This window comes from Fomitopsis serialis (assembly GCF_022376445.1).
Source record: "Fomitopsis serialis strain Sig1Antser10 chromosome Unknown B0H18scaffold_16, whole genome shotgun sequence".
Taxonomy (NCBI): domain Eukaryota; kingdom Fungi; phylum Basidiomycota; class Agaricomycetes; order Polyporales; family Fomitopsidaceae; genus Fomitopsis; species Fomitopsis serialis.
The window spans coordinates 342,867-365,108 of NW_025954976.1; the positions used below are offsets into that span (position 1 = coordinate 342,867).

At 55.2% G+C, this 22,242-nt stretch overlaps 12 protein-coding genes across 12 annotated transcripts; 5 read left to right on the forward strand and 7 right to left on the reverse strand.

The window, feature by feature from the left end:
- The first annotated feature begins 5 nt into the window (after positions 1 to 5).
- B0H18DRAFT_993181 (major facilitator superfamily domain-containing protein) lies at positions 6 to 2,781 on the forward strand. Its single transcript, XM_048045176.1, has 8 exons — positions 6 to 622; positions 675 to 948; positions 1,002 to 1,225; positions 1,276 to 1,684; positions 1,745 to 1,804; positions 1,861 to 1,924; positions 1,975 to 2,257; positions 2,318 to 2,781. Exons 1-8 carry the CDS (start codon positions 315 to 317, stop codon positions 2,610 to 2,612), a joined length of 1,917 nt encoding a protein of 638 aa, XP_047896180.1. The 5' UTR covers positions 6 to 314; the 3' UTR covers positions 2,613 to 2,781.
- On the reverse strand, positions 2,753 to 4,300 carry B0H18DRAFT_872906 (glycosyltransferase family 50 protein; the record flags this gene model as incomplete). Its single annotated transcript, XM_048040261.1, has 4 exons — positions 2,753 to 2,992; positions 3,050 to 3,356; positions 3,414 to 4,013; positions 4,068 to 4,300. The coding sequence occupies 4 exons, from the start codon at positions 4,298 to 4,300 to the stop codon at positions 2,753 to 2,755; spliced, it is 1,380 nt and encodes a 459-aa protein (XP_047896181.1).
- A 365-nt stretch (positions 4,301 to 4,665) lies between these two features.
- On the reverse strand, positions 4,666 to 5,524 carry B0H18DRAFT_872871 (ADP-ribosylation factor family-domain-containing protein; the record flags this gene model as incomplete). Its single annotated transcript, XM_048040259.1, has 6 exons — positions 4,666 to 4,800; positions 4,854 to 5,086; positions 5,136 to 5,201; positions 5,254 to 5,314; positions 5,371 to 5,429; positions 5,482 to 5,524. The coding sequence occupies 6 exons, from the start codon at positions 5,522 to 5,524 to the stop codon at positions 4,666 to 4,668; spliced, it is 597 nt and encodes a 198-aa protein (XP_047896182.1).
- A 543-nt stretch (positions 5,525 to 6,067) lies between these two features.
- Positions 6,068 to 7,269, reverse strand: B0H18DRAFT_993189 (P-loop containing nucleoside triphosphate hydrolase protein). The gene is made up of 4 exons (XM_048045177.1): positions 7,062 to 7,269; positions 6,909 to 7,006; positions 6,648 to 6,856; positions 6,068 to 6,591 (listed from the first exon to the last, which is right to left on the reverse strand). Exons 1-4 carry the CDS (start codon positions 7,180 to 7,182, stop codon positions 6,177 to 6,179), a joined length of 843 nt encoding a protein of 280 aa, XP_047896183.1. The 5' UTR covers positions 7,183 to 7,269; the 3' UTR covers positions 6,068 to 6,176.
- Positions 7,270 to 7,369: 100 nt separating this feature from the next.
- B0H18DRAFT_993191 (Utp21-domain-containing protein) lies at positions 7,370 to 11,129 on the forward strand. Its single transcript, XM_048045178.1, has 14 exons — positions 7,370 to 7,735; positions 7,797 to 7,897; positions 7,948 to 8,068; positions 8,120 to 8,249; positions 8,300 to 8,526; positions 8,578 to 8,756; positions 8,816 to 9,002; positions 9,053 to 9,288; positions 9,342 to 9,599; positions 9,653 to 9,844; positions 9,909 to 10,096; positions 10,147 to 10,253; positions 10,309 to 10,677; positions 10,732 to 11,129. Exons 1-14 carry the CDS (start codon positions 7,468 to 7,470, stop codon positions 11,049 to 11,051), a joined length of 2,883 nt encoding a protein of 960 aa, XP_047896184.1. The 5' UTR covers positions 7,370 to 7,467; the 3' UTR covers positions 11,052 to 11,129.
- Positions 11,130 to 11,227: 98 nt separating this feature from the next.
- Positions 11,228 to 12,401, forward strand: B0H18DRAFT_133181 (uncharacterized protein). Its single transcript, XM_048036782.1, has 3 exons — positions 11,228 to 11,584; positions 11,636 to 11,842; positions 11,896 to 12,401. Exons 1-3 carry the CDS (start codon positions 11,533 to 11,535, stop codon positions 12,255 to 12,257), a joined length of 621 nt encoding a protein of 206 aa, XP_047896185.1. The 5' UTR covers positions 11,228 to 11,532; the 3' UTR covers positions 12,258 to 12,401.
- B0H18DRAFT_133165 (uncharacterized protein) lies at positions 12,401 to 13,195 on the reverse strand. Its single transcript, XM_048036781.1, has 4 exons — positions 13,093 to 13,195; positions 12,927 to 13,047; positions 12,620 to 12,871; positions 12,401 to 12,563 (listed from the first exon to the last, which is right to left on the reverse strand). The coding sequence occupies exons 1-3, from the start codon at positions 13,111 to 13,113 to the stop codon at positions 12,672 to 12,674; spliced, it is 342 nt and encodes a 113-aa protein (XP_047896186.1). The 5' UTR covers positions 13,114 to 13,195; the 3' UTR covers positions 12,401 to 12,563; positions 12,620 to 12,671.
- A 679-nt stretch (positions 13,196 to 13,874) lies between these two features.
- Positions 13,875 to 15,754, forward strand: B0H18DRAFT_1083789 (glycosyltransferase family 22 protein; the record flags this gene model as incomplete). The annotated part of the gene is made up of 9 exons (XM_048031704.1): positions 13,875 to 14,077; positions 14,101 to 14,125; positions 14,181 to 14,236; positions 14,263 to 14,285; positions 14,332 to 14,475; positions 14,525 to 14,678; positions 14,730 to 15,094; positions 15,116 to 15,365; positions 15,421 to 15,754. The coding sequence occupies 9 exons, from the start codon at positions 13,875 to 13,877 to the stop codon at positions 15,752 to 15,754; spliced, it is 1,554 nt and encodes a 517-aa protein (XP_047896187.1).
- A 181-nt stretch (positions 15,755 to 15,935) lies between these two features.
- B0H18DRAFT_1116830 (uncharacterized protein) lies at positions 15,936 to 17,126 on the forward strand (the record flags this gene model as incomplete). Its single annotated transcript, XM_048033488.1, has 1 exon — positions 15,936 to 17,126. One exon carries the CDS (start codon positions 15,936 to 15,938, stop codon positions 17,124 to 17,126), a length of 1,191 nt encoding a protein of 396 aa, XP_047896188.1.
- A 495-nt stretch (positions 17,127 to 17,621) lies between these two features.
- Positions 17,622 to 18,447, reverse strand: B0H18DRAFT_133207 (uncharacterized protein). Its single transcript, XM_048036783.1, has one exon. The coding sequence runs from the start codon at positions 18,348 to 18,350 to the stop codon at positions 17,757 to 17,759; it is 594 nt and encodes a 197-aa protein (XP_047896189.1). The 5' UTR covers positions 18,351 to 18,447; the 3' UTR covers positions 17,622 to 17,756.
- Positions 18,448 to 19,952: 1,505 nt separating this feature from the next.
- On the reverse strand, positions 19,953 to 20,612 carry B0H18DRAFT_873078 (uncharacterized protein; the record flags this gene model as incomplete). The annotated part of the gene is made up of 1 exon (XM_048040266.1): positions 19,953 to 20,612. One exon carries the CDS (start codon positions 20,610 to 20,612, stop codon positions 19,953 to 19,955), a length of 660 nt encoding a protein of 219 aa, XP_047896190.1.
- A 64-nt stretch (positions 20,613 to 20,676) lies between these two features.
- Positions 20,677 to 22,234, reverse strand: B0H18DRAFT_993209 (uncharacterized protein). Its single transcript, XM_048045179.1, has 8 exons — positions 22,048 to 22,234; positions 21,916 to 21,990; positions 21,731 to 21,859; positions 21,664 to 21,685; positions 21,512 to 21,634; positions 21,358 to 21,488; positions 21,188 to 21,308; positions 20,677 to 21,137 (listed from the first exon to the last, which is right to left on the reverse strand). The coding sequence occupies exons 2-8, from the start codon at positions 21,980 to 21,982 to the stop codon at positions 20,906 to 20,908; spliced, it is 825 nt and encodes a 274-aa protein (XP_047896191.1). The 5' UTR covers positions 21,983 to 21,990; positions 22,048 to 22,234; the 3' UTR covers positions 20,677 to 20,905.
- Between the last annotated feature and the right edge of the window lie 8 nt (positions 22,235 to 22,242).

Consider the following 22,242-nt stretch of genomic DNA (forward strand, 5'->3'; position numbering starts at 1 on the left):
CGCGAGGATGATGAGCACAGTCACCCGAGTCTTCGACGCTGTGCCAGTGCGCCTCTGCAAGGCTCCAAGCATATTGGTACTCCTGCGTATCGCAGAAACCTGCACTCTTCTATGCTACTCTGTTGCATCCATACAGCGTCTACGAACATCGTGAGCTGCGCTTGGCTGAAGGGGCCCTGATTACGCAGCCTACCGTGACACGCTCGAGCACGCTACCGCCTATCGCACTATCTGAGTCTCCCAGGCCGTCTACTCTACGTAGTACTACATACCTCATCCACGACCCACAACGTACGTCGAAGACTCTCGGCGTGATGTCGAAGTCAAGGGACTCATCAACCTACGCGCACGACGCACGCCTCCAACTGAGGAGTCGCTCGCGTGCGTCCCGCCGCGGCGTGTCGGCCGCTTCCCACCCGTTCCCGCCTGCGCCGGAGGTTGAGGCCGAGGTGCTCATCCATCCTGAGGACTCAGAAGCGATACTCCCCCATGGACATGATGCACAAGGGTCTTGCATTCAAGAGAGCGGCGAGGAGAGCGGAGAAGACTCGGACACGATCGGTGAGGCAGAGTCCGCGAAGGTCGAGCTGAAGCCGTGGTGGAGGATACCGTCCGCTTGGTGGTGAGTCCCTTCAGTACACCGCAGTTCTCCGTCTCTTCAACACGTCTTGCAGGATCCTGTTCGTCACCCCCATCCTCACCATCGCGCGCGCCTCGACCCAAGCCCCCCGCGTCGAGATCTACATCCAGCTCGCCTGCGATGCGTACAAGCCCGACACATCCGCCGGACGTTCTCTACCCACGATGCTGTCACTGGCGGGAGGCTCTGACAGGTGGAAGTTCTGCTCGTCCGACCCGGACGTGCAGGCTGCCGTCGCACAATTAGCGACTGCGATGAGCATCGCCATGGGTGTGCTCGGGTGTCTGACGACTGCTTGGTGGGGTTCCGTACGTCCACGCTGAATGTCTACTCCTTGCACCGCTGAAGCTACTGTGACTAGATGTCCGACCGCCGCGGCCGCACGCGGATCATCGCCATCGCCATGACCGGCCAGATGATCGACGCGCTCGGGATCCTCGTCGTCTGCACATTCTCGAAGTTCATCCCGGGCGGGTACTGGGCCCTCCTCGTCGCGCCGACCATAGCGGGCATGCTCGGCGGCGTCAACACTGTCGGCTCCACGCTGAACGCGTACATCGCGGACTGCACGGATCTCAGCACGAGGTGCGCATCCGAAATGGACCCAAGGGTATTAGCTAACGTGCGTGTGACAGGTCCCGCTACTTCTCCCTCGTCGTCGGTCTTGTGTTCGTTGGGTACAGCATCGGGCCTACCCTCGGGTCGCTCATCATCACCTGGACGGGGTCGACCCTCTCCGTCTTCTACTTCTCCACGTTCATACACACGCTGTACGTTCTCGCCGCGCTGTTCGTCATCCCAGAGTCACTGTCGGCGACGCAGATGGATGAGTTCCGCCGGGCGCACCACGAAGAGAATAAGAGGTTGAGAGAGAAGAGAGCTGAAGGAGGCGTTGGAGCGTGGGCCGGGAGCGCATTCGGGTTCTTGAGGCCGCTCGCCTTGTTGCTGCCTGTGACGCCGGTGGCCACGCCTGAAGGAAAAAAGCGGAGAAACTGGAGTCTCCTCTTGCTCGCGGCTGGGTATGGGAGTATGATTTCGCTCAAGGTCAGGCTTCCTGGATTGAGGTCTTTCCCGAACTCCTAAGCTGATATCCGTTGACTGCAGGGAGATATAACTTATGAGTATCAATATATGTCACTGACATTCGGTTGGACGTCGAAGCAGGTGCGAAATGCTCGGCCGTCGCCTATCGTAGAGGGTCTGACACGCCGTCCACATAGCTTGGCTACTACACCAGTGCCCTCGGGACCACACGCGCCATCTACCTCATGGCCCTGCTTCCATGTACGTCTCACACCTCCCGTACCCTCACTCTCCTAACACACCTGGCACAGTCATCATGGCGCTCCTCCAACGGCTCTCCTCCGGACGGCAACAACCCACCGCGACCATCGACCTCGCCGTCGCACGGGGCTCGCTCGTCGTCGAGGCCATCGCCTACGTCTTCATGGCGCTCGCGCCGACCGGCTACCTCTTCACCGTGTACGCCATCGTCAGCACGCTCGGCATCGGCTTCACGCCCGCGATCAACACCGTCGCGTCTGCGGTGTACTCGCAGCAGGGCGGGAAGGAGCTCGGGAAGCTGTTTGGCGCGCTGGGTGTCGTGCAGACTGTGTCGTGCGTGCTTGCCTTTGAGCAGTGCATCGTGCGGTGACTGACGAGGGCGGTTGATGGTAGTTCGCAGGTGTTGGGCCCGTTCATCTTTGGCGTGACGTACATGCGCACGGTCGCGACAGCGCCGAAGGCAATCTTCGTTGTGACGATCGCGGCGCTGGTCCTGTCGTTCATCACACTTGCGCCTATACGGCTGGAACATCATCCCCAGGACACCTCGGGCGGCGATGTGGAGGGTCAGATGTCGGAGGGCGAGCTTGTACGGGACGCGTCAGTTGATGAACGTGCACCGCTCATAGCACCGGAGGGGTCGGAACGTGGTAGAAAGACCGCGAAGACATCGTATACCCAGGCATGAGGGGTCCAAGTTTGTATTAGGGGGCATGCGTGGCTGCGATGTATGCTAGATCATTGTACGATTATATGGCATTGTAGTATCTCAACCTCACCCATATTCGAGCTTTCATGGACCAGGGTCGTAAGACAGACTGAATACCCTCAACGCGTGTAGCATCGCATTATCCCTGCCAATACCCAGCAGTTCCCGACGACATACATCAAGCTCCGGATCCACAGGCCAAAGAAGACGTTCTGCCCTAAGAACTCTAGCTTGTACGCCTCGCTCAACCACAACGCCTGTGTGCCTACCCACACTGCGACATACGCCAGCAACTGTCTGCGAGACATCCGCAGTCTCGGGATGAGCAGTGGTAGGAAGAGCATGTACCAGAGGAAGTACTACACATAGTCGATGGTCAGTTATCATCTAGACGACGGTTTCTGAGGGTGACGGACCTGGGAGGTGCAAACTTTGTTGAAGACGACAAAGACGACCGTCTGCACGAACCACGCGAATACAAGGTCATCGCCCCGCCTTCCAAATAGCAAGCCTGCTCCTAGGGAGAGCACCATCTGCGGGACGAAGCTGGTCAGGGGAGACCGCAGTAGTCGTATCCAGAGCGACATGTCGAGACGGTCGCCTGCCGTGGTGGATGAGGTATATGTGAGGTAAATGAGGTAAAAGTACGGCGAGAAGTTATGTCGGTGGTCCAGTCGGTGGAGGTGGTAGAGGTAGGACTCGTAGAGGAACGGATATCCCCAACTAGTATCAAACCATCGTTGAGCTACGCAATCACAGTAGACTCAGACCATGACTCACACGGCATACATCAACGTCCCAAGGCTTACGAACGTCGCCAGACTCAGCACAGTGAACTTCACGGTCCGCGTGTTGACCACTGTGCCAACCCAACTTCCTCCCCGCGCCTTCACGCCCGCATGTCCACCGATCACACCAAGACACGCAACGCCGTAGATGAACGGATAAATCTTCCAGTGTGTGCTTAGGCCAAGGAGCACTGCAGCGGCGTTCCATTTCCCCTTGAGTGCGCAGTATAGCGTGGAGAGCACAAAGAGCGAGAGTACGGACTCCGACGAACCGCGCGTGGAGATGGTAAAAACGAGGGGGTTGAGCAAGTGCGAGGCCACTAGCGCGGTTGCATAGCGCTCCGTGGTCCATCCGCCCTGGGTTTTCGCAGCGTCATCGTCCTTCCTTCCCGAGCCATCTTGCCGCTGACCAGTAGACCTGGATCCGGTCTTGGGGAGAACGACCAATGTCAACAGTTTGTACATTAGCACACCCCCGACGATGTCCGCTGCCGCAAACATATACTTTCCGAACGACGGATGGAGCCATTCGTTCGGGGTCAACAGTACAGCAAGGAGCGGGGTGTAACGATAGGTCGCGCGTGTATATGGACTGGACACCAGGACGTCAGACGAGTAAGGTCATGGCCCTTTCGAGCAAACTCACTCGCCGACCCGGAGCAGTGTTCCCAAGGGCCCTTGTGCATAGTTCGCCTCAGACGGGTTCAACAAGAAGCGTGCAGCGTCACTGAAGACGCGATAGTCGACGTCGGTGTACTTGACAACAGAATGTGCGTCGTGCCATTCGCTATACAGAATAAGGACGACTCGCAGGATGGTTGATATAGCAAGTAAACGGTTGAATGAGGGTACTAGTCGCGCAAGAGATCGCTGCTCCATCCTCAGCGCATGGTCGTGGTACGATCGAAGACGCGTCCTGGGTTCGCGGAACGCGTCGACCGCGTCATGCACGTGCTTCAAGATCGGACACGTATATATGGCCATCGCCATGCACTCTCCGAACTGCACTGCAATAATTTGACATTGGCGTCGAAGAGACTGTAAGGTCCCACGCCGGATTCGCTGAAACGACACTGTTCTAGGAAATGGTCCGAGGTTCAAGAAGCAAACCGATAACATACAGCGAAGTAGCGACAATGGACTAATATGCAGGAAGAAGACCAAGGATCACGGACACGGACACCTTCAGAGCACGCGGAAGCACTTGCCGGTGAGGGCTCTCAGATCTGACAAAACGTGTGAGGCTAAGCAAGGCAAATACGGGAAATGACACATACGTATTGCGAGAGCCATCGGAAACCCTCCCCGTACCCCTGCCTTTGCACGACTGAGCACATGAATATCTCGATAGGGCGGATATCGTTGAGAGGGACCTTGCCCTGCGCGGAGGATGTAAGAACACTATGCGTCAAGTTGTATCTGCACGACATACCTTGCCGGTGGTCTGGTAGAGACCCAAGTGATGCCTCAGCTCCTCTTCACTCACAGCGCCAGGCGCGTCGATCTTGTTACCAAGAATGAGGAAAGGAACCTTGGATAGCTCCTCAATGGAGAGCAGGGCGTCGAGCTCGGCCTTCGACTCCGCGAACCGCTCGAAGTCAGCACTGTCAACGAGGAAGATAATGCCGTCGACCTCGGGGAAGTAGTCACGCCAGAGCCGACGAGCTGAGTGGCTGTCAGTGATGACCCTGAGACAGTTGAAACCTCAACGCACCTTGCTGGTGACCACCCAAGTCATACGTCGTGAACTTCACGTTGCCAATAGCAAGCTCCTCGGATGCTAGGTGCCGCTCAGCGGGCGCGTGCGGAGGAGCTGAAGCATAGCCACTCACTGGGGTGCAGCGTAGGCTGCAGGGTTGCAAGCCGGTCGTTCTTCAGCATGTGAAGTAGAGTCTGAAGAAGGATGCGTCAGCAAAACAGACACTCCTTCACATAAAGGATGGCCGCACTGTCTTCCCGGCGTTGTCGAGACCAAGAAAGAGGATTTTTGCATTCTTGTGCAGCAGACCTATGCAAATGTTAGCTATGGGTCCGTGGCAGAGGTCGCCATCCAAACACACCGAGCTGCGCGAGAACATCCCAGAACCAGTTGATGATGAACATAGTGTCAAGAGAGTCGTTGGAGAGCACGGTGTTGCAGCCGGCTTCGTACCATGCAGTGACGTGTTGTCACCATCACACTGTGACACGTAGCGCTGACGTCACGCTCGATGGTTCAGACAGGTCGCGCCTCGACAGCGCTGTTGGAGTCTCGACGAGTTCTCTGAATACTGTACACGTCCTTTCGAGGAACCTCAACTTTCCCAAGGCAGAATGACTGGCGGATGTTACGAGGGAATCTCATTGTATTGTCATGTTGGACAGAACATACTACAATACACGACGAAGACGGAACATGTAGGGAAGTTCTGACACTCAACAACACCACCAAGGCTCACGAAGAGCAGGTGAGAGAGCTCTTAAGCCGCCCAGGGTGCATCAGTCTCTGCAAGCCGAATCGCCGTATCCTACGTGGTAGCAAACTGAGAGGATAGGCACTGTCTAAGAGGTTGCATGCAGGGCCGCGTCGTCCGTCGTGCAAATTTATACGCTGCCTTCTGTTTGGCCATGTTTGGCAGGTATGACGCCGTGCGCGTGAACGGCCAAGTCCTGAAAGTTGCGAGGTTCTCTGAAAAGCTAGTCTCCGTTGCAGACCATAAAAGCCGACAAGCTAGAGGAAAGCCGGACTCGCACACACTAAGTAACTATAGTAGTACTACAATTCTTCAACCCATTGTACAAGAGGTGCAAGGCCATCCACATCGCCTGATTTCTCGTCCAACGCATGCTTCGTTGTCGACACATTGACGGAGGTACCTGCGAATGATATCTCGCCTCCCTCCCATGCGTCGAACCTGAACTCGCCGGATCCACCACACTCTAGTCCACCCATCTCAGATTCTGTGTCTTCTGCACCCAAGCCTTCTATACCGACGCCGCCAGCTTGTGACGCGCGTCTCTTCTCGAGCTCGCGCTCGAGTATTGAGCGCACGCGGTTGATAGCGAGTTGTGCTGGAGTTGCTTGCGCTGTTGCCTTCAGTAGGTCGGCTTTATGCGCAACGATGACTAGGGCCGGAGTAGGCCGCGATGGAGGAAGAGAGGTGATAGCGTGCAAGACCTGGTGCAGATGCCTGCCGGAAGCACCATGTGAGTGCGTGTGCTCGGTATGATTCAAAAATCAACGTACTCAGCAACTACTGCCCCATTCCTGGAAATTGTGCTTGTATCCACAACAAAGGCAATACCCTGGGCGTCCGCCATGTACTCGTGGAATTGGTCGCGGATGCGCGGGTGCCCAGGGACATCGACTACTCGAAGAGACTTCTCTTGCACTGGCATAATGGAGACGTTGGGTTGCATGGACGTATGCGACGATAACGGCTGTTTGTATACGAGCTGGGACAGCGCATGTAAGACGATGTGGTGCGGATAATGAGTCGAGACATACTGAGGAGAAGATGGCTGTCTTGCCTGCATCGGACGGACCAACAAGCAGTAGTGCATCGCCTTTTGACGTAGATTTTCTACGTGACACGAATGCAACGACTGAGGAGGCATGAGCATGCTTCTCTTAACTCAAAGAACAAACTGCGATGCGTACCAGCTAACAGCACCACAGCAACAGCTAATGATGAAAGTACGAGGGCTTGAGGCGTAAAGAGTGATGCAGGGTAGAGAACCTCTGGTTCAGGAGCATTGCCGTTGTCTTGAGCAGGATCCATGTCGAGTCGTAATCTCGTGCAATTTTGGTCTTCGGACGCGTCACAATCCGGTGGCTTCAAGGTGGCTTCGCCGGGGAGAGGTTGTTTGCACGTGTTAGGATCGGACGCCTTTGGACAACAGATCAAAACAGTCTTCAGATCCCGATCGCACGCCGCACGTGGACGACGCACGAAATTCTTGTATCCGTTCAGCCACCGCTGCACAAGTGCGCGGGTAGCATCCCTACTGCACACTCAGTATACGCCTGTCGCGTTCTATCAACCTTTCCATCACTCAAGACAATAATGGCGGTGGTCGCGACCGAGGCAGGACCCAGCAGTCCGCCTCCTCGCAAGCGCGCTCGCGTCGATCATGAAGGGCCCCAAAAGACCTCTCAGCCTCGTCTCTTCGCACCTTTCCGCGCCCTCGGGTTAATCACAAATGATGTGCCATTTGTTATGCAAACTCGTTCTCATAAAGGGGCGACAGATGGTCCGAGGATACATCTGGTAACTTGTCTAGGGAAGTCATGGGCTATGTGGGAGGGAGGGAAGATGGGGCTTCTATTCGTCGGTGAGTGCTAGTTTGCTTTTTTGACGATTGTCTTAATTCGCGCTGCCATCATGTGCACCAGGTCCGGACGCGCCTCAGCGAATATCATGTCTCGCCATGGATGGTAACGATGTGTGGGCTGCGAGTGGGCCCTATTTGATTAAATACCTTCGTGGAAATGAAGTGCGTTCCATATGCACATCGTGTTGTAACTCAGTCTGACGCCCACGAAGGTTAGCAGGTTGACCAACCCGCTCGAGACGAACGTCGCATCCATACTTGTGCTAGGCTCTCAGCTCCTTGCCCTCACCGAAGATGGTACCCGGATGCTCGTATGGGACACTGGTAGCGGAGGTGTGTCTTTTGAGACTCGTCATAATGCACGCCGTGAACCGTTGCCTGCAGAGCTACAGGCAAATATACAGTTCGATTCTGACTTCACGGCTACCACCATGCTACATCCCTCGACCTACCTTCACAAGATACTTGTCGGAAGCAGTCAAGGCAGCATGCAGCTATGGAACATCAAAACTCAGTAGGGCTTGCAATATAATGGCAGAGTCCAGCGTCTGATGGTACCCGCAGAACCAAAATCCACACTTTTTCCCTCTCATCTCTCACCACCAAGTCGTCAAAACAGGCCAACCAGCCTCCAGTTGCTATCACTGCGCTCGTTCAATCCCCCGCAATCGACGTTGTTGGGATAGGTTTTTCATCTGGGGAGATATCTGTCTACGATATACGGGCTGATGAACGGCTCATGAAGATGGCTATGCAGGACGGCACCATACGGTCGCTTTCGTTCCGTAGCGGTAGGTCAATCCTTCAGCGTGTTTTGAAGACATGCTCATGTGCCCCTGTAGACGGACAGCCCGTCCTGGCATCAGCGTCTACTAACGGACACGTCGCATTGTGGGATCTCAACTCTGGGGGACAGCTACTGCATCTTATGCGCGGAGCCCATGACGGTGCAGTCAGTGCCGTAGAGTGGGTTCCTGGTCAACCTCTTCTTATCAGTTCTGGCGATGACAACAGCGTGAAGGTTCGTCTTGCGTACACCATAAGTGGTCCTATTGCTGAGATCGTCTTGTCCGCCTCCAGCAATGGTTCTTCGAGTCACCAACAGCACCACCACGTCTGCTGAAGTTCCGTTCTGGTCATCATGCCCCTCCTCACCTCATTCGATACTACGGCGATGATGGGAAGCAACTACTGACAGCATCCACGGATCGAAGTCTGAGATGTACCAGTGTCGTCCGAGACTCGAGGAGCTTTGAGCTGAGCCAAGGTGTGTCTTGTTCCCACCCTTGCCGATCATCACGTCCAATTCTCTCTTAGGCTCTCTTGCGAAGAAAGCTACGAGCCTCTCAATACCTCTGACGTCGCTGAAGTTCCCGCCCGTTATCGCCCTGGCCTACTCGACGACAAGAACAAAAGACTGGGATGGCGTTCTGTCTGCGCACGCGGACGAGACGTTTGCGCGAACATGGTCCATGAAAGACAAGAAGCTCGGAAAGCACGTTTTCGGGTTCGGTGACGGAGGCAAGAAGGGCGCTCCTGTTGGCGCCGTCACGGTAAGCTTTGCCTACTGAACGTGCCTCGTGTACTCATGACTTTTCCTATACAGGCGGTATGCGTGTCTGTGTGCGGCAACTTCGGGGTCACGGCCTCGTCGACGGGGGCTGTTCACATGTACAACATGCAATCGGGCATTCTGCGCAAGACGTTCAGCGTCGGAGCGTGCCCACCCGAGGCGGCGAGCAGACTTCGACCATCCTCGACAACCACGTCGAAGAAGAAATCACACGAGCGGTGCATAACTGGTCTGGCCGTCGATGCGGTGAACTCAATGGTGATTGCTAGCACCCTAGATGGGACTGTGAACGTGAGTCACATGGTATCATGACACTCTTGTCTTGCTCACTTCATTGTATCAAGTTCTTCGATTTCCACACGGCAAAACTGGAGAAGACACTCGTACTATCTTGTTCTGTGCTGTCCATCACCTTGCACCGTGATAGTGGCCTGCTTGCGGTCGTGTGCGATGACCGCGTCGTCCGCCTGATTGACATTGAGACACGGAGAGTGGTGAGAGAGCTTCGTGGCCACCGCAGCCGTGTCCTGGATTTGGTCAGTGCCACATTATCTCCGCCAGTGTGGAGGTGAACATAGAAGCTCAATCGCATCCGAATAGACATTCTCGCCCGACTCGAGATGGCTTGTCACAGCCGCTATGGATTCCATCATTCGCACCTTCGACATCCCAACCGGACGGCTCATCGACGCCTTCCGCACGCCGAGTGTGGCCACGAGCGTGGCGTTCTCACCGACGAACGACTTCCTTGCGACGTCACATACAGATAGTGTCGGTGTGTACCTGTGGTAAGTAGACCTCAAGGATCAGGCAATCTCTTTCTCATATAGCTGCACAGGGCGAATCGCGCTCAGTACTCGGACGTGACGTTCCAGAGTGTATCGGACGACGAGGACGTTATGGATGTATCTCTACCGTCCATGCAAGGTACCGCAGAAGATGAGGGTACGTTGCACTCCCCATCTCGCCCTTTTTACATGCCACTCACACGCGTATGTAGCACTTGAAGCCTTGTCCTCTCTCACCCTCACTGGTCAAGACAGGCCCACAGACGTCTTCCTCATGCCTCCGCAACTCGATGGCGACTTGGTCACTTTATCCTTGCTGCCACGATCTCGGTGGCAAACCCTCCTCAACTTCGAGGTCATCCAGCAGCGGAACAAGCCAAAAGAACCGCCAAAAGAACCGGAGAAGGCGCCATTCTTCCTGCCGACACTACCTGGAGTCGATTCAAGGTTCACTGTCCAAGAGCAGCAAAAGCAGGAGGCGGAGAAGAGCAACAAGGAGACGAAGCGGTTGCAAAAGGCTGCAGCGGCGTCGGAGAGTACATTCCACAAGAAGCTCAGTGCCTCAGATCCTGATGGCGATTGTAAGTTCAGGCATTTCACTTGCGAAGCGAAGAGTCAACTGAACGATGATGTAGATGAGGATTTCTTTGCGTATGCGAAGACCCTCTCACCGGCTGCCGTGGACCTTGAGCTTCGTTCACTCGTCACTCTTGACGACTTCAGCATGTTCCTGGCTGCTTTGACGTCTCGTCTCAAGTCGCATCGAGACTTTGAAGCAGTCCAGACATATCAGAGTGTCTTCCTGCGCATGCATGGGGATGTCATTGTGGCAAACTTTGAACTGCAACAGGAAGTGGAGACACTCCAGGCGGTGCAGCGGAAGGAGTGCGAGAAGTTGCTAGAGCTGCTCGCGTCTTCGATGGGTACTCTCGGCTTCGTCAGAGATACTATGTAGTGTTCTGGAGTCGGCGAGTATGTGTCATACGAAATGTCGTGCTACGATTGGCGACAATTTTAAATATCCTGAGCGAAACACAGTGATCGTGACTGTGACCGTGACGGAAGGCCAGGAATCGGAGATCTCCTAGGGATCTCAGATTGGCAGCACAGATCCCGATCTTGCATGCCAGCTCGGTCTGTCCGAGTGGACCACCTCCGGGTTGCACACACCGCCGTCGAGCCACATACATTGTCCGGAAACCTTCTTTGTCACAACGTCAACACTGCATCGGCGAGGCAATCAAGTTGCTCTGTCCACATGGATCCGTCGGCCCCTCTGGCAGTCGGCGTGAACACATTGCTTACATGCGAGTTCGTCCTCCCTGCAGCTCACATGTGCACAGCAATAACTCATACGCCTGTATCACTCAGCCGTTGCTACCGGGACAGTAGCTGGCGCATATGGACTGTTTAAGGGTTCGAGCCAAATCGGGCCAATGATCACTGCTGCTGGTCTGAATGGCGGCATTGCGGGTGCTACTTTCTTCAGTACGTCTACGCGACACATGCGAGGATGTGGTGACAACTAACACAATACAGGTTTTCGAGAATACATCGCTAGTCCCATCCTCCTTTCTGCGCTGTCCGACACACACTACTCGAGACGAATACGGGAGCTTCGGGAGCAACGGAGGGAGAGCACCCACTCCGGAGAGAGGCTCACTTGGTGGGATGTGCGCATGAATAAGGTGCCTGATACCGCCGTGAGCGGAGCCTTCACTGGCGGTGTGCTCAATGCTTGGAAAAGTACGTCGCCGTCCGCATCTCACCTGCTGGGGACTCATAACATTTGGCTTCAGGAGGACGAGCTGGCATCATGCCCGGGGTCCTCACCGCGGGTCTTGCTTGCACTTTGTTCCAACTGCTCTACAACGAGCTGGACATTGCAAGGATCAAATATGTTTCGAGGAAACTGCAGACGCCCCAGGAGCCGACATCTGCGTTGTCGCAGCATGCATCCTCAATACCTCAGCCCGACATAGAGCCACCACAAACCGTGGCCCAGCGGATCTTCTCTGCGTTGGGATGGCACAAAGTCTCTGACGAGGAATACCTGGCGAAGCTCAAATTCAAACGGGAGATGTACCTGCAAAGAATCGCCGAACTGGAAAAGGAGAAGCAGGAAGCAGAACACCAGAAGGGGTCACACGAAAAGCCATAGTCATATCGTATCACCTGGATTTGGCTTAGCGTATGTGTTGTGCTGTTCTACGATCTATTGCCTCTGTACTGACGTCCCACACCTCGACGACACCTTTACCATCTGCGTCAACCCCCAATAGCCATAGTATGCCCACTGATGACTAGAGCGTTTACTTTTGCGATGTTATCTGTGTGACTGGTCCATCCCGTGCGGCATTCGATCGTTGTGTCGTTCTCGGCTTGTGCGTCACGATGATCAACGGTGAACTGTTTGAGCTCGCCCAGTAGCGTGCATGTCACCAGTTGATGCGGGTCAAGAAAAGCGCTGCAAGCGCTCTCAGTGTCACGTCCGTCGACAAAGATGAGATGAACGCGACGCACACTGCCACGACAGGCCCCTCTGCGACCTTGACCCATATCCCCTCAGTCTCCTTCAGACCTCCCATCTTCGTTTTCGCTTCTTCGACTTGGCGGGACCAAGAGGGCACTTCTCACCGCCCGCACCGACGAAGGCCAATCCATTCGCGGTGGTTGCTACGAACATGCCGGTCGATGATATGGCAGTGGATAAGACAAATGGCGGGGACAGCTGCAGGCCAGGCTCGTCGGAAGGCATGGAGGGCGATGATTGGGCTACTCAGAGCGTGCAAGGTCAGCCTGACTTCGAATTGAGGTGGGATGTACTCGCCGAGGTCAAAGTCCGAGAGTGGCGTGCGCTGCTGGAAGTCGTGGTGGAGAAGCTTGCGGTCGTACCCTCCGCTGACCAGCTCGCTTGGCCTGTCGGGTACGAACTTGACCGAACCGCAGATCTGGAGGATTGAGCCGGCGAACGGATACGAGTGAAGGAGACTGACGCTTGTATGCTGAGTTCTCATTTTGTGGATCTGTCCTGTGGACAACTCGAAGACACCTGCTACACCATTGTCCGTGCTGAATGCCAGATATTTTCTGTCGTGGCTCAGGTTAATCTAGCTGGATCTCTGTAGCTTAGATTTCGTCCTACTTCATCTGATAGATGGCGCACAGACCTCGTTAAGAACATCATCCTCTTCCCCTTCTCCTGACTTAGTTGAAACAAGCCGCACGCGTCTTTTGGTGTGATGATCATCTTGTCCACATTCTGAGGGAATCGGAAAATCTTGCTGCCGGCAGCAACGAACCACTCTGCGGGTTGTTGGCCTCTTGCTTGGGAGCAGCAAATAGAAGAGATCTCTGCTCCGAGTGATGATATAGCTTGGGAGACTTTGGTAGACGATTGATTATATATCCGCACGTCCCATCCTCTGTGATCGTTGAGTGACACGGGAACACTTCGAGTTTTGGTACGCACCACAGCCGACGAGTAGATGCCGTCCTCTGAAAGAGTGAGTGAGGACACTGCGCATGGCACGCCACTCTATATGACAGCGACATGTAGATACCAATCTTCTGAGGCGAATCTCGGTAAGATGAGGAGGCAAGCTAGCAGTGGTCGAAGTCTGTCCTGCGATGTTCTGCGCTGCAGGCGCCCCTTTCAGCCACAGGCGCGTTGTTAGCGGCGATTTGAGATCGAGATCTGCGCTGTCGTCCAGGTCGGCGCTAACACGACTGGTCTCCTCACCTCTACGCGGATGAGCTGGCCGATGAAGACTGCCTCATGCGATCCTCAACTGCCATCGCCATCGCCCTAGCTGTCCGAGTCTCTATAGCACTTCTCACGCGCACGTTCTTCCAGCCCGACGAGTACTTCCAGTCCCTCGAGGTCGCACATCACCTCGTCTTTGGCTATGGTCATCTAACCTGGGAGTGGCTTGCTGCTCAACCTATCCGGAGTATCATCTACCCTGCGCTCAATGCCCCGTCTATTGGGCTCTCCGACTTAGTGGCCTGGATGCCACCAAGCTATTGGTGAGTACATCTTCCCGTCATTCAGGCAAGTATGTTCACAAGTCGCATAATGCAGATATGGGGCCCGAAGATCGTGCATGGCATTTTTGCCGCATGTACTGATATATGGGTGTACGATCTGGCACACAAGGTGCTAGGTCTTCAGTACGCCCCTACTGTGGTACGTACCTCGACTAGGTGGTTCCTCGGTCCCATTAACCTGCCAGTCCAGTACTTCCTGTCACTCACATCGTTTTTCCATGCGCTTTCGCTCTCTCGCTCTATCTCCAACTCGCTGGAAACGACTTTGACTACCGTTGCTCTCAGTCACTATCCATGGGATAATACTGTTCCACCCAAGAGGCAAGTATGTGTATTCTGCGAACCCCGACATGCCGCTCATGGTGTGATGCAGACGAGACATACGGCGATTCTTGGCTACTGCTGCTCTAGCTTGTGCTGTTCGGCCCACCAACGCTGTGATCTGGATCTACATGTCAGCGCTACTCCTTTGGCGGCTTCGTCACCAACCACGCAATATGGTCGTCCTAATTCTCAGTGCCGCAGCCGTAGGGTGAGAAACACTGCTGAAGCGAAACATGAACGTTCGATGACATTGGTCTAGCCTGCTCGTAACTCTGGCTGTCGTCTTACTAGACTCAGCATGCTACGGCTCCCCAACATACACGCCCCTGAACTTCTTACGCACCAATCTCTCTTCGGTCTCACTATTCTACGGAATTAATCAGTGGCATTACTACTTCTCGCAGGCAGTCCCCATTCTCTGCACAACGGCTCTCCCTTTCGTCCTCCACGGTGCTTGGCTCGCAGCGCACTCTCCAAATCCGGCCTTGAAGGTGTTGCTGGGACTAATCGTTTGGACCCTCGGCGTGTACTCGCTTGCCGGCCACAAGGAGTGGCGGTTTATCCACCCGCTTCTCCCCCTGATGCACATCCTCGCTGCAAAGTCCCTCGTGGATACAACACCGCGTAGCTTAGGCCGCCCGGTAGGCGTGTCGATCCAGAAGTCTCGCCTGTTACTGCTCCTCGCCACGTTGCCACTGGCCGCATACGTCGTGCTTTTCCATTCGCGAGGACAAATCGAGGTTATGCATTACCTGCGAGACTTGCCGCCCGAGGAAGTCCATTCCGTGGGCCTATTGATGCCCTGTCACTCAACTCCGTGGCAAGCGTATCTGCACAGGCCCGATCTGGCCAGCCCGGGAAAACTCTGGGCTCTCGGTTGCGAGCCTCCCATAACGTGCGTATGCTCTCGTCTCTCATAGCCTTGCCTGTGCCAATCGACTGTGTTCTAGAGGTCAAAATTTGAGTTTCTACAAAGACCAGACTGACGTGTTCTATGAGTCTCCGGCAAACTATTTGCGCACCCGGTTCCCAAATACCGTTGACCCGGCTTTCCCTCCGTCACCGATGCCGTACACGCCTCCGGGGGCGACCAATCCCGAACACGGAGATTGGATACACGAGTGGCCTGAATACCTAGTGATGTTCGGGTCACTGTTGCACGATGGCGAGGTACGAACTACTTTGGAAAGTAAAAGGTACCGCGAGGTCTGGAAGATGGAGTCTGGGTGGGAGGGAGACTGGCGAAGGCAGGGAGGGGTCAGGGTTTGGCGGTTCCAGCCATAGCTAGAGTGTCGCTTCCGGGTATTGCAGAGCCGTTGTGATGCTATAAGACATGTTGTTGGGCGGTGCGTTTCAGCAGCACCCAGAGCACCGCCAGTGCTACATACACTCGACTTTAAATCCTCGGCTTCGCGCCACAGCCCGCCATCTCATTCTCACTTGTCTTTTCGCCCTCCTTCTCTCGATGTCCTCAGAAACCAACGCGCGGACGTTCTTACCAGTCGAGCTTTGGCTGCACATATTCCGTCTCTCGACTCTTTCGCCTCTGACGACCCGCCTGTATACTGCCTCATATAGGCCGTTCCAGACCATACCGCTGGTGGCCGAGGATGAGTCCGTGACGAAGAAGACCAAGTCTGCGCTCGTCCGGGTGTGCAAGCAGTGGCGAGCGTGGGCCCTGGACCTGCTCTTCGAAGACCTCTGGATAGAGCGTCCGGAGAAGCTCTGCTCGCTTTTAGGAGACGGGTCGGATGCCGCAGGGTGCGGACGCTGGGTGCGCCGTGCCAACCTCCCGTACACAAGCTCGGCGACGGTGAGCCCCCGCCCGCTCGAGGCGATCAAGGTGCTCGAGCGGTGTCCGCGGCTCGAGGTGCTGGTGCGCAAGGGTCCGAGCCAGAGAGACTTCGACATGCGCTTCGAGTTCGCGACCGAGTGCCCTGCGCTGCCCTCGCTGAAACGCCTCGACTGGTGGCACGTCAACGAGGCCGCCCGTTCTGGCGGGATCAACCTGCTCGGCGACGTCCTCCAGAACGCGCCGAACGTGCAGTACCTGTCCTTGGGCGGGTACGTCAGGTTCACGACCCTCTCCGTGAACGGTACCTCCATCGTGCTCCCCTCCCTGACGACTCTCCGCTTCCTACGCCTGAACGCGCAGCTCGTGCGGCAGGCGTGCTATTGGTCTATGCCCGCCCTGCGGCACATCATCATAGACACCGTGGAAGACGTAGCCGTGCTGGAGATGTTCTGGGAGTCCTTCGGCGAGCAAGTGCGCACCATCGAGCTCGGGCACTACCTGAGCTACTTCGTCTACGACTGGCTGTCCTTCATCCTCCGCGGCTGTCCCTCCGTCACGGAGCTCAACTACTACATCCACTTCACGGCTGTGCCGACATTCGATGATGAGAAAGACACCTTCCCCCACCTCACTACGATCGGCCTCCACGCCCAGCCAAACATGATGATCGCGCCGGAGAGCTCGGGATACTGGGGGCGCATCCAGTCTCACTTCACGATGCTCTGTCGCCCCTGCTTCCCCGCTGTGAAGAGGGTATTGCTCCACGGCGACTGGAACGGGATCATGAGTGACATCCGCTATCCCTTCCTCGTACAGCCACTGCTTGACCGCCGTATTACCATAGAACGCGTGGATGCCTAGACCACCTTAGATCTTGACGTAGGCTCTTGTACTAATGTAACGCGTATTGATGTAGACTCCCTACTGGTCGTTTGGATATCATGCTATTGTGCGTATGTATGCGTATGGACAAGGATCGTAATATCATACATTTAATGCTACATTGGTAGACCGCGAGATGTCCGGAACGGATGGAAGTGGGCGCATTAAGAGTGAATTGAGTGGATTGTACAGTACGAGAGGAATTTTGGACGATAGGATGCACGACACGGAGGGTAGGTATGAAGACATGGAAGCATTGGCACCTAGACATGGAAGTGTATTCGCCTGCAGGCCCATCCAGGCAGGCGGCATGTCTGTTTGCGTCGGAGATCAGGCACATCGCTACTTGTTCAGACAAGGATTACCCTCACGCTGCGGTGTCCTTCCCATCTGCCAGTGCCAATTGAGGCCTTCGCAAATGGCGCTGCTACCGGCGGCGGCGGCTTGGAGCCGGAGGGCGCATCGCACTTGATCGAGGCACGGAGCCGACGTAGTGTGTGACATTAGGTAGGTGAGCTGGTGCAATGCTCTCCAATATAGCGTCGTTGGATGCCCCTGCTCGTGCGGCAGGGAAAGGCCTGCCCATGACCCTGACGTCTGGATTGTTGTTCAGCCGTAGAAATACAAGAGAGAACGTAATGGCGGACCTCTGACAACAGGCTGTGCCGTAGGCGCGGATCCCGAGGGGTGTATCCCATTGTATCGAATGTGCTGCCTTGTGCTGCTGGGAACAGGCGGGGCTGCGGCTTGTGACTGGTAGCGTTGCACATCATCGCGGCGAGATTGTCCTCCACGGTACATTTGTGCAGCATATTGCGCCGGCAGTCGAGGCGGATCACGGCAGTAGTCACACATCCTTATTCTTGCGGCAGTATCTGACTGTGGAACAAAGTCCCGGCCACAACCGCTGCATCGCGCTCTTATAGTTGGGAACGGCGGTGGCACCACGTCTGTTTGCGGGAGGTAAGCTGCCGCATGGCCTCCAGCGTAAGATTGGTAGTGCGATCGCCGCTCGGGAGTTGTGGAGAGGTCCATTGGGAAAATTAGGTCTGACGAGCCGCGTGAGGATGCAGAGCGTGCACTTTCACTTGTATCGGAACCTTCTCTAAATGCGTACCGCGAGTTGCGGGCGTGCGACGCATTCGAGGATGGAATGGGCATGGGCTGGGAGCGCGGTGGGTTGAAGGATGGCAGTTGCGGCATCTATCCTGGTACGCGTTGTCGGCCGAAGTTTGACTGCCAGTGCGAAGTGTTTGAAGGGGCGGGTTGGGAGGTTCGAAGCAATGGATCGGGCTTTATAGCCCGCCGTCTGTTGCCCCAATGGGTGCCCACTGGATTGCTTGTCGTCGTCGAGACATTATGGAAGGAGGAAAACGTGAGGGTGAACACTTCTTAAGTCATATGCGAGAGCTGTGGAGGAATCCGAGTATGGTAAGCAGTACCTTCCGCGGAATCGTCCGAAAGGCACCGTCCATCGAGCGGCGGACAACTGCGCGAACGCGCCGATGTTCTATAACGGAGGATGAGGTCGAAATTGCACGAAAGAGGCAGGGGAAATCAACATACACCGGCGCTAAACACAGCCAAAGACGGCTGTGTTCGCTCAACTGGCAGGTGCCACTAACTGACTCCAGTGGTTCCCGCAAGCTTGATGCATATCTCAGGTAATACACGACAGCGCTGGCTGACGAGACATGAGTGCATGAACTCTAAATGCCGTCACAGAGGAATTAATTCGAAACGCACTGGACCGGCGACCAAACATCCAATGTTCAAGCTCACATGGGGAGGTTCCCGAGGCTGATAACCGGGATGTAATTTTGGTCACATTGTTTGATTACAGTACCTTCGGGGAGGAAGGTTACGCGTACAGTTGCTGTACAGCGAAGCAGTGCCATTGCCCACCACTGGGCCTTGGACAAAAGGGTAGGGTGAGGGTGACAACTTCTCCATATGCGGATAATCAATACGCAGCAAGACAATCACGGCAGTTTGTTGTCGTCTTCCATTGTATCCAGAGAGGAAATCCTCGCCGGAGTGGCGACCCATCAGCCAATACCGCTATTGTTCGCTGCAAACCGTCATACGTGCCAGCTGTTTGGTACCTCTCTTGCTGTCAGGCATAATCTGCTCGCGTCAGTGAAAATATCGTCCGACAGGCCGTGCTGAATGTGAAGCGTAGCACCTACCAATTGCGATCACGGCCCATACGGAAGGTATGGCTTCCGCCGCTATTGAATATTGACGCCGGACAAAAGTGGACAAGGACCGACCGCAAGAGCAGCGACGCTGGGGAGAAATGAGCTAAGGGGACATCAACTGTTTGACCCGCCAGCGTCCACTGACATCGGCGGAACAAGTTCGAAGTCTACTTCGACCAGCATCAAGAAGCTCTGTGAGGGCTCTATCGTCATCGACATGCACCTAAGACGCACGTTTATCAATGGCCGTCTCCCTCAGCGTCCCCCAAACTAGAAAGCGAGACAGGAAATGGCCACTTACCGCCAGATGGGCGCCGCTGATACAGCCTTACTACATGTTTCAAGCACGAGCTAGATGTTAAATAGGCATCTGATCATTGAAGATAATGCGACTCCAGTATGATAATCGCTCTGCGATGGGATTGTCCGAACAATCACCACGCCTACTTGAGCTGCCGAATCTTCGAACGCGTCAACTGGAACACAGGGCTCGTCAGTATGGGTGATGCATAGACGATGACATGTGGCTCGTACCCGTCGACGCTTCTTCAGTCTGTAAGGTACAATCAGCATCGGCCCTATGTCGTCAAGATAGAATGGTGACTCACTTATGCGTCCTCATCTTCTTCTTCCGCTTCCTCTTCGTGCTGTCCATATACACCTCAAACTCGGCCTCGGCCAGCTTGACCTCCTCCGCTCGTCCCTTGGTGACATCCAACCCAAGGCGATGCAATGTCTGCTCCCAAGACATCGATGCCCCAATCCTGTTCACCACCATGGCTCGTGCGAGCTGCCGCGCGGTCTCCGCATCGTCCTCCGCGGACACTTCTGGAGGCTCGGCGAAGCCGTCCACAGAAGTCGAGCTTGACTTAAGCGTGTCGGGCGGTGATGATGATGGCGATATTTCAAAGATAGAGGACGCCGGTTGAGAGGCGAGAAGGAGAGGCCGATGCAAGGAAAAGAATTGATGGAGCTTGAGGTCTTGGGGGTTGAATACGGGGTGAATTGGTGTCACCGAAGAAGGATGTATGGACGACAAGCCCTCAGTAGCTAGCGGTGTGCCATGCTGCTGAGATGTGGATTGATCCTTCGCGGATACCGCATCGCTAGATGGGTTTGATACGTCGACCTTGCCCTTGCCAGTGCTGGGCGAGACCTTGGGGGGCTTGGCCGAGTTGAAGTAACGTCCTCCGGGCTTGGAGAAGACGGAGTATGCTCTGCGCGCTGCAGGGAGCGGCCTGAGCAGCTGGCTCAGGATGGCCATGAAGGGAGAGGTGTTGCCTGCCGTATTAGACCGTCGAGGTGCGAGTCCTACGCGCAACAGAAAAGCACGTGCACGGTGGCGCTACCACAGCCAGCTCGCTCTCGCTCAGGCGCGTCCTTAAGCCCAGCTCAGGCCCTCGACACATTCGTCTCCAGAACAGCATCAATTCCAGCCACACAAAGAAAATGGATGGCTACAGCATGTGGCATACATACACTAGTCCATCACTATATGCGATGTATACTGTCCAGCTGACAAGCAGCTACATGTCATAGCGAACGATACGAGGTGGTCTAGGTGACGGTAACGATTTGTCCCTTCCCATCCTTCAGGATGACGAGTTCGCAGTCAATCTTCTCTCCTGTATCCCCACAGACAACGTCCGTTGTGTCAACAGAATCAAACTTCACTTGGCGTAATTCGATGAACGAGCGTCCGAGTACAACGTCGAAATGGGACTCCTCGGAAAGATAGACACTGTGCGTCGTCTTCGTACGGCCCACAGTGACTGGCCATTTGCCAATGCTACACATTTGTCAGAGTGTATTGAAGGGTTATGGGAATGGGGGACGCACTTGACCAACCCTCCATACCCATAATGGCCGGGAGCTGCATCAGCAGGTATGAAACCGTGCTTGATGGCAAACTTGCGGGATATGTATACATGGCGATACCCGGATTTGAGCAGCATGCGAACTAAGGCCCACATGAGTGCAAGTCGGGACTAGCAGTCCATAGAACATACCGGTCTTCGCGGGACCAATGCCACCCACGATAGTCCGCACTCCGTTCTCGTTATGGAACTGCTCAATTCGCGCTTGTGTTCGGCGGCTCATTTCTCGCTTTCGAGCTTGCACAGTTTTGCGTGTACGTTTGCTGGACTTTGTGGACCCCTTTACAGAAAGCGGAGGAGATGGTCCTGTGTCTTGGCGCGAAACATGTAGAACGAAGGATTCCGATATGCCGGAGGAGCAGGCTGTGGCTCGTCCGGATTCCGCACGTGTAGGACCGGCGATTGATCACTTTCGGGCGTAGCAGACTTTGCCTCCACATGAAGATGGTATAGTCGGAGTCTAGAAGCCATCAGCAGCAATGTACCAAGTCACTCGAGGACGCACCATCGTCAAGGTTCCAGATACTGCCATTCCACGAGTACTTCACCCAGCCTGACTTGACACGCCGACCGGTGAATTCGACGAAGGTCTTGGTGGTGAGCTTCTCGAACAAGGTTTCAAGAGTATCATCATCTGAAGCATCCAGGTGTGAGATTCTGCTGCTGCTGCTGGTTCGTGATCGAACGCACTCGTGTGGACTATCGAGAAGGACGAGACGGGCGTGTGCACATTGAGGATCGGCGGAGGAGCGTCCATGATGGAGGCTAGTGTGAGCAAGATGGAAGGACGAAGAGCTAGTAGGCAGGATATATATATCTCACACTAATCATCCCGAGTTCTGAGCCAGCCCTCTCAGACTCCACGACGGATAAGTATCGCGCGTGTTGGCCTTCCGTCGGCAGTCGGACAGGGATGGCGGAGGCTATATAGGAGAACGTCTGGTACGCAGGCGCCCGGGCAGTTCCCGCGTCAAAAGCGCTCCACGTGACCGCGCTGCAACAATTTGGCTTTCCTCG

Bases quoted from the DNA above. Each gene is read 5' to 3' on its own strand.
- B0H18DRAFT_993181 (XM_048045176.1), top strand. From the start codon at position 315: ATGTCGAAGTCAAGGGACTCATCAACCTACGCGCACGACGCACGCCTC. The intron at 949-1,001 runs GTACGTCCACGC...TACTGTGACTAG, and splicing joins CGACTGCTTGGTGGGGTTCC to ATGTCCGACCGCCGCGGCCG. The intron at 1,805-1,860 runs GTGCGAAATGCT...CCGTCCACATAG, and splicing joins TCGGTTGGACGTCGAAGCAG to CTTGGCTACTACACCAGTGC.
- B0H18DRAFT_993189 (XM_048045177.1), bottom strand. From the start codon at position 7,182: ATGGATCCTGCTCAAGACAACGGCAATGCTCCTGAACCAGAGGTTCTC. The intron at 7,007-7,061 runs GTACGCATCGCA...ATGCCTCCTCAG, and splicing joins TGCTGTGGTGCTGTTAGCTG to TCGTTGCATTCGTGTCACGT. The intron at 6,857-6,908 runs GTATGTCTCGAC...GCGCTGTCCCAG, and splicing joins AGACAGCCATCTTCTCCTCA to CTCGTATACAAACAGCCGTT.
- B0H18DRAFT_993191 (XM_048045178.1), top strand. From the start codon at position 7,468: ATGGCGGTGGTCGCGACCGAGGCAGGACCCAGCAGTCCGCCTCCTCGC. The intron at 7,736-7,796 runs GTGAGTGCTAGT...CATGTGCACCAG, and splicing joins GATGGGGCTTCTATTCGTCG to GTCCGGACGCGCCTCAGCGA. The intron at 9,600-9,652 runs GTGAGTCACATG...CATTGTATCAAG, and splicing joins CCCTAGATGGGACTGTGAAC to TTCTTCGATTTCCACACGGC.
- B0H18DRAFT_133181 (XM_048036782.1), top strand. From the start codon at position 11,533: ATGATCACTGCTGCTGGTCTGAATGGCGGCATTGCGGGTGCTACTTTC. The intron at 11,585-11,635 runs GTACGTCTACGC...AACACAATACAG, and splicing joins TGCGGGTGCTACTTTCTTCA to GTTTTCGAGAATACATCGCT. The intron at 11,843-11,895 runs GTACGTCGCCGT...ATTTGGCTTCAG, and splicing joins TGTGCTCAATGCTTGGAAAA to GAGGACGAGCTGGCATCATG.
- B0H18DRAFT_133165 (XM_048036781.1), bottom strand. From the start codon at position 13,113: ATGAGAACTCAGCATACAAGC. The intron at 13,048-13,092 runs GTCAGTCTCCTT...TCAATCCTCCAG, and splicing joins TGAGAACTCAGCATACAAGC to ATCTGCGGTTCGGTCAAGTT. The intron at 12,872-12,926 runs GCGAGTACATCC...CGCTCTGAGTAG, and splicing joins ACTCTCGGACTTTGACCTCG to CCCAATCATCGCCCTCCATG.
- B0H18DRAFT_133207 (XM_048036783.1), bottom strand. From the start codon at position 18,350: ATGCCGCAACTGCCATCCTTCAACCCACCGCGCTCCCAGCCCATGCCC.
- B0H18DRAFT_993209 (XM_048045179.1), bottom strand. From the start codon at position 21,982: ATGGACGCTCCTCCGCCGATCCTCAATGTGCACACGCCCGTCTCGTCC. The intron at 21,860-21,915 runs GTGCGTTCGATC...TGGATGCTTCAG, and splicing joins CTTCTCGATAGTCCACACGA to ATGATGATACTCTTGAAACC. The intron at 21,138-21,187 runs GTGCGTCCCCCA...ACAAATGTGTAG, and splicing joins GGGTATGGAGGGTTGGTCAA to CATTGGCAAATGGCCAGTCA.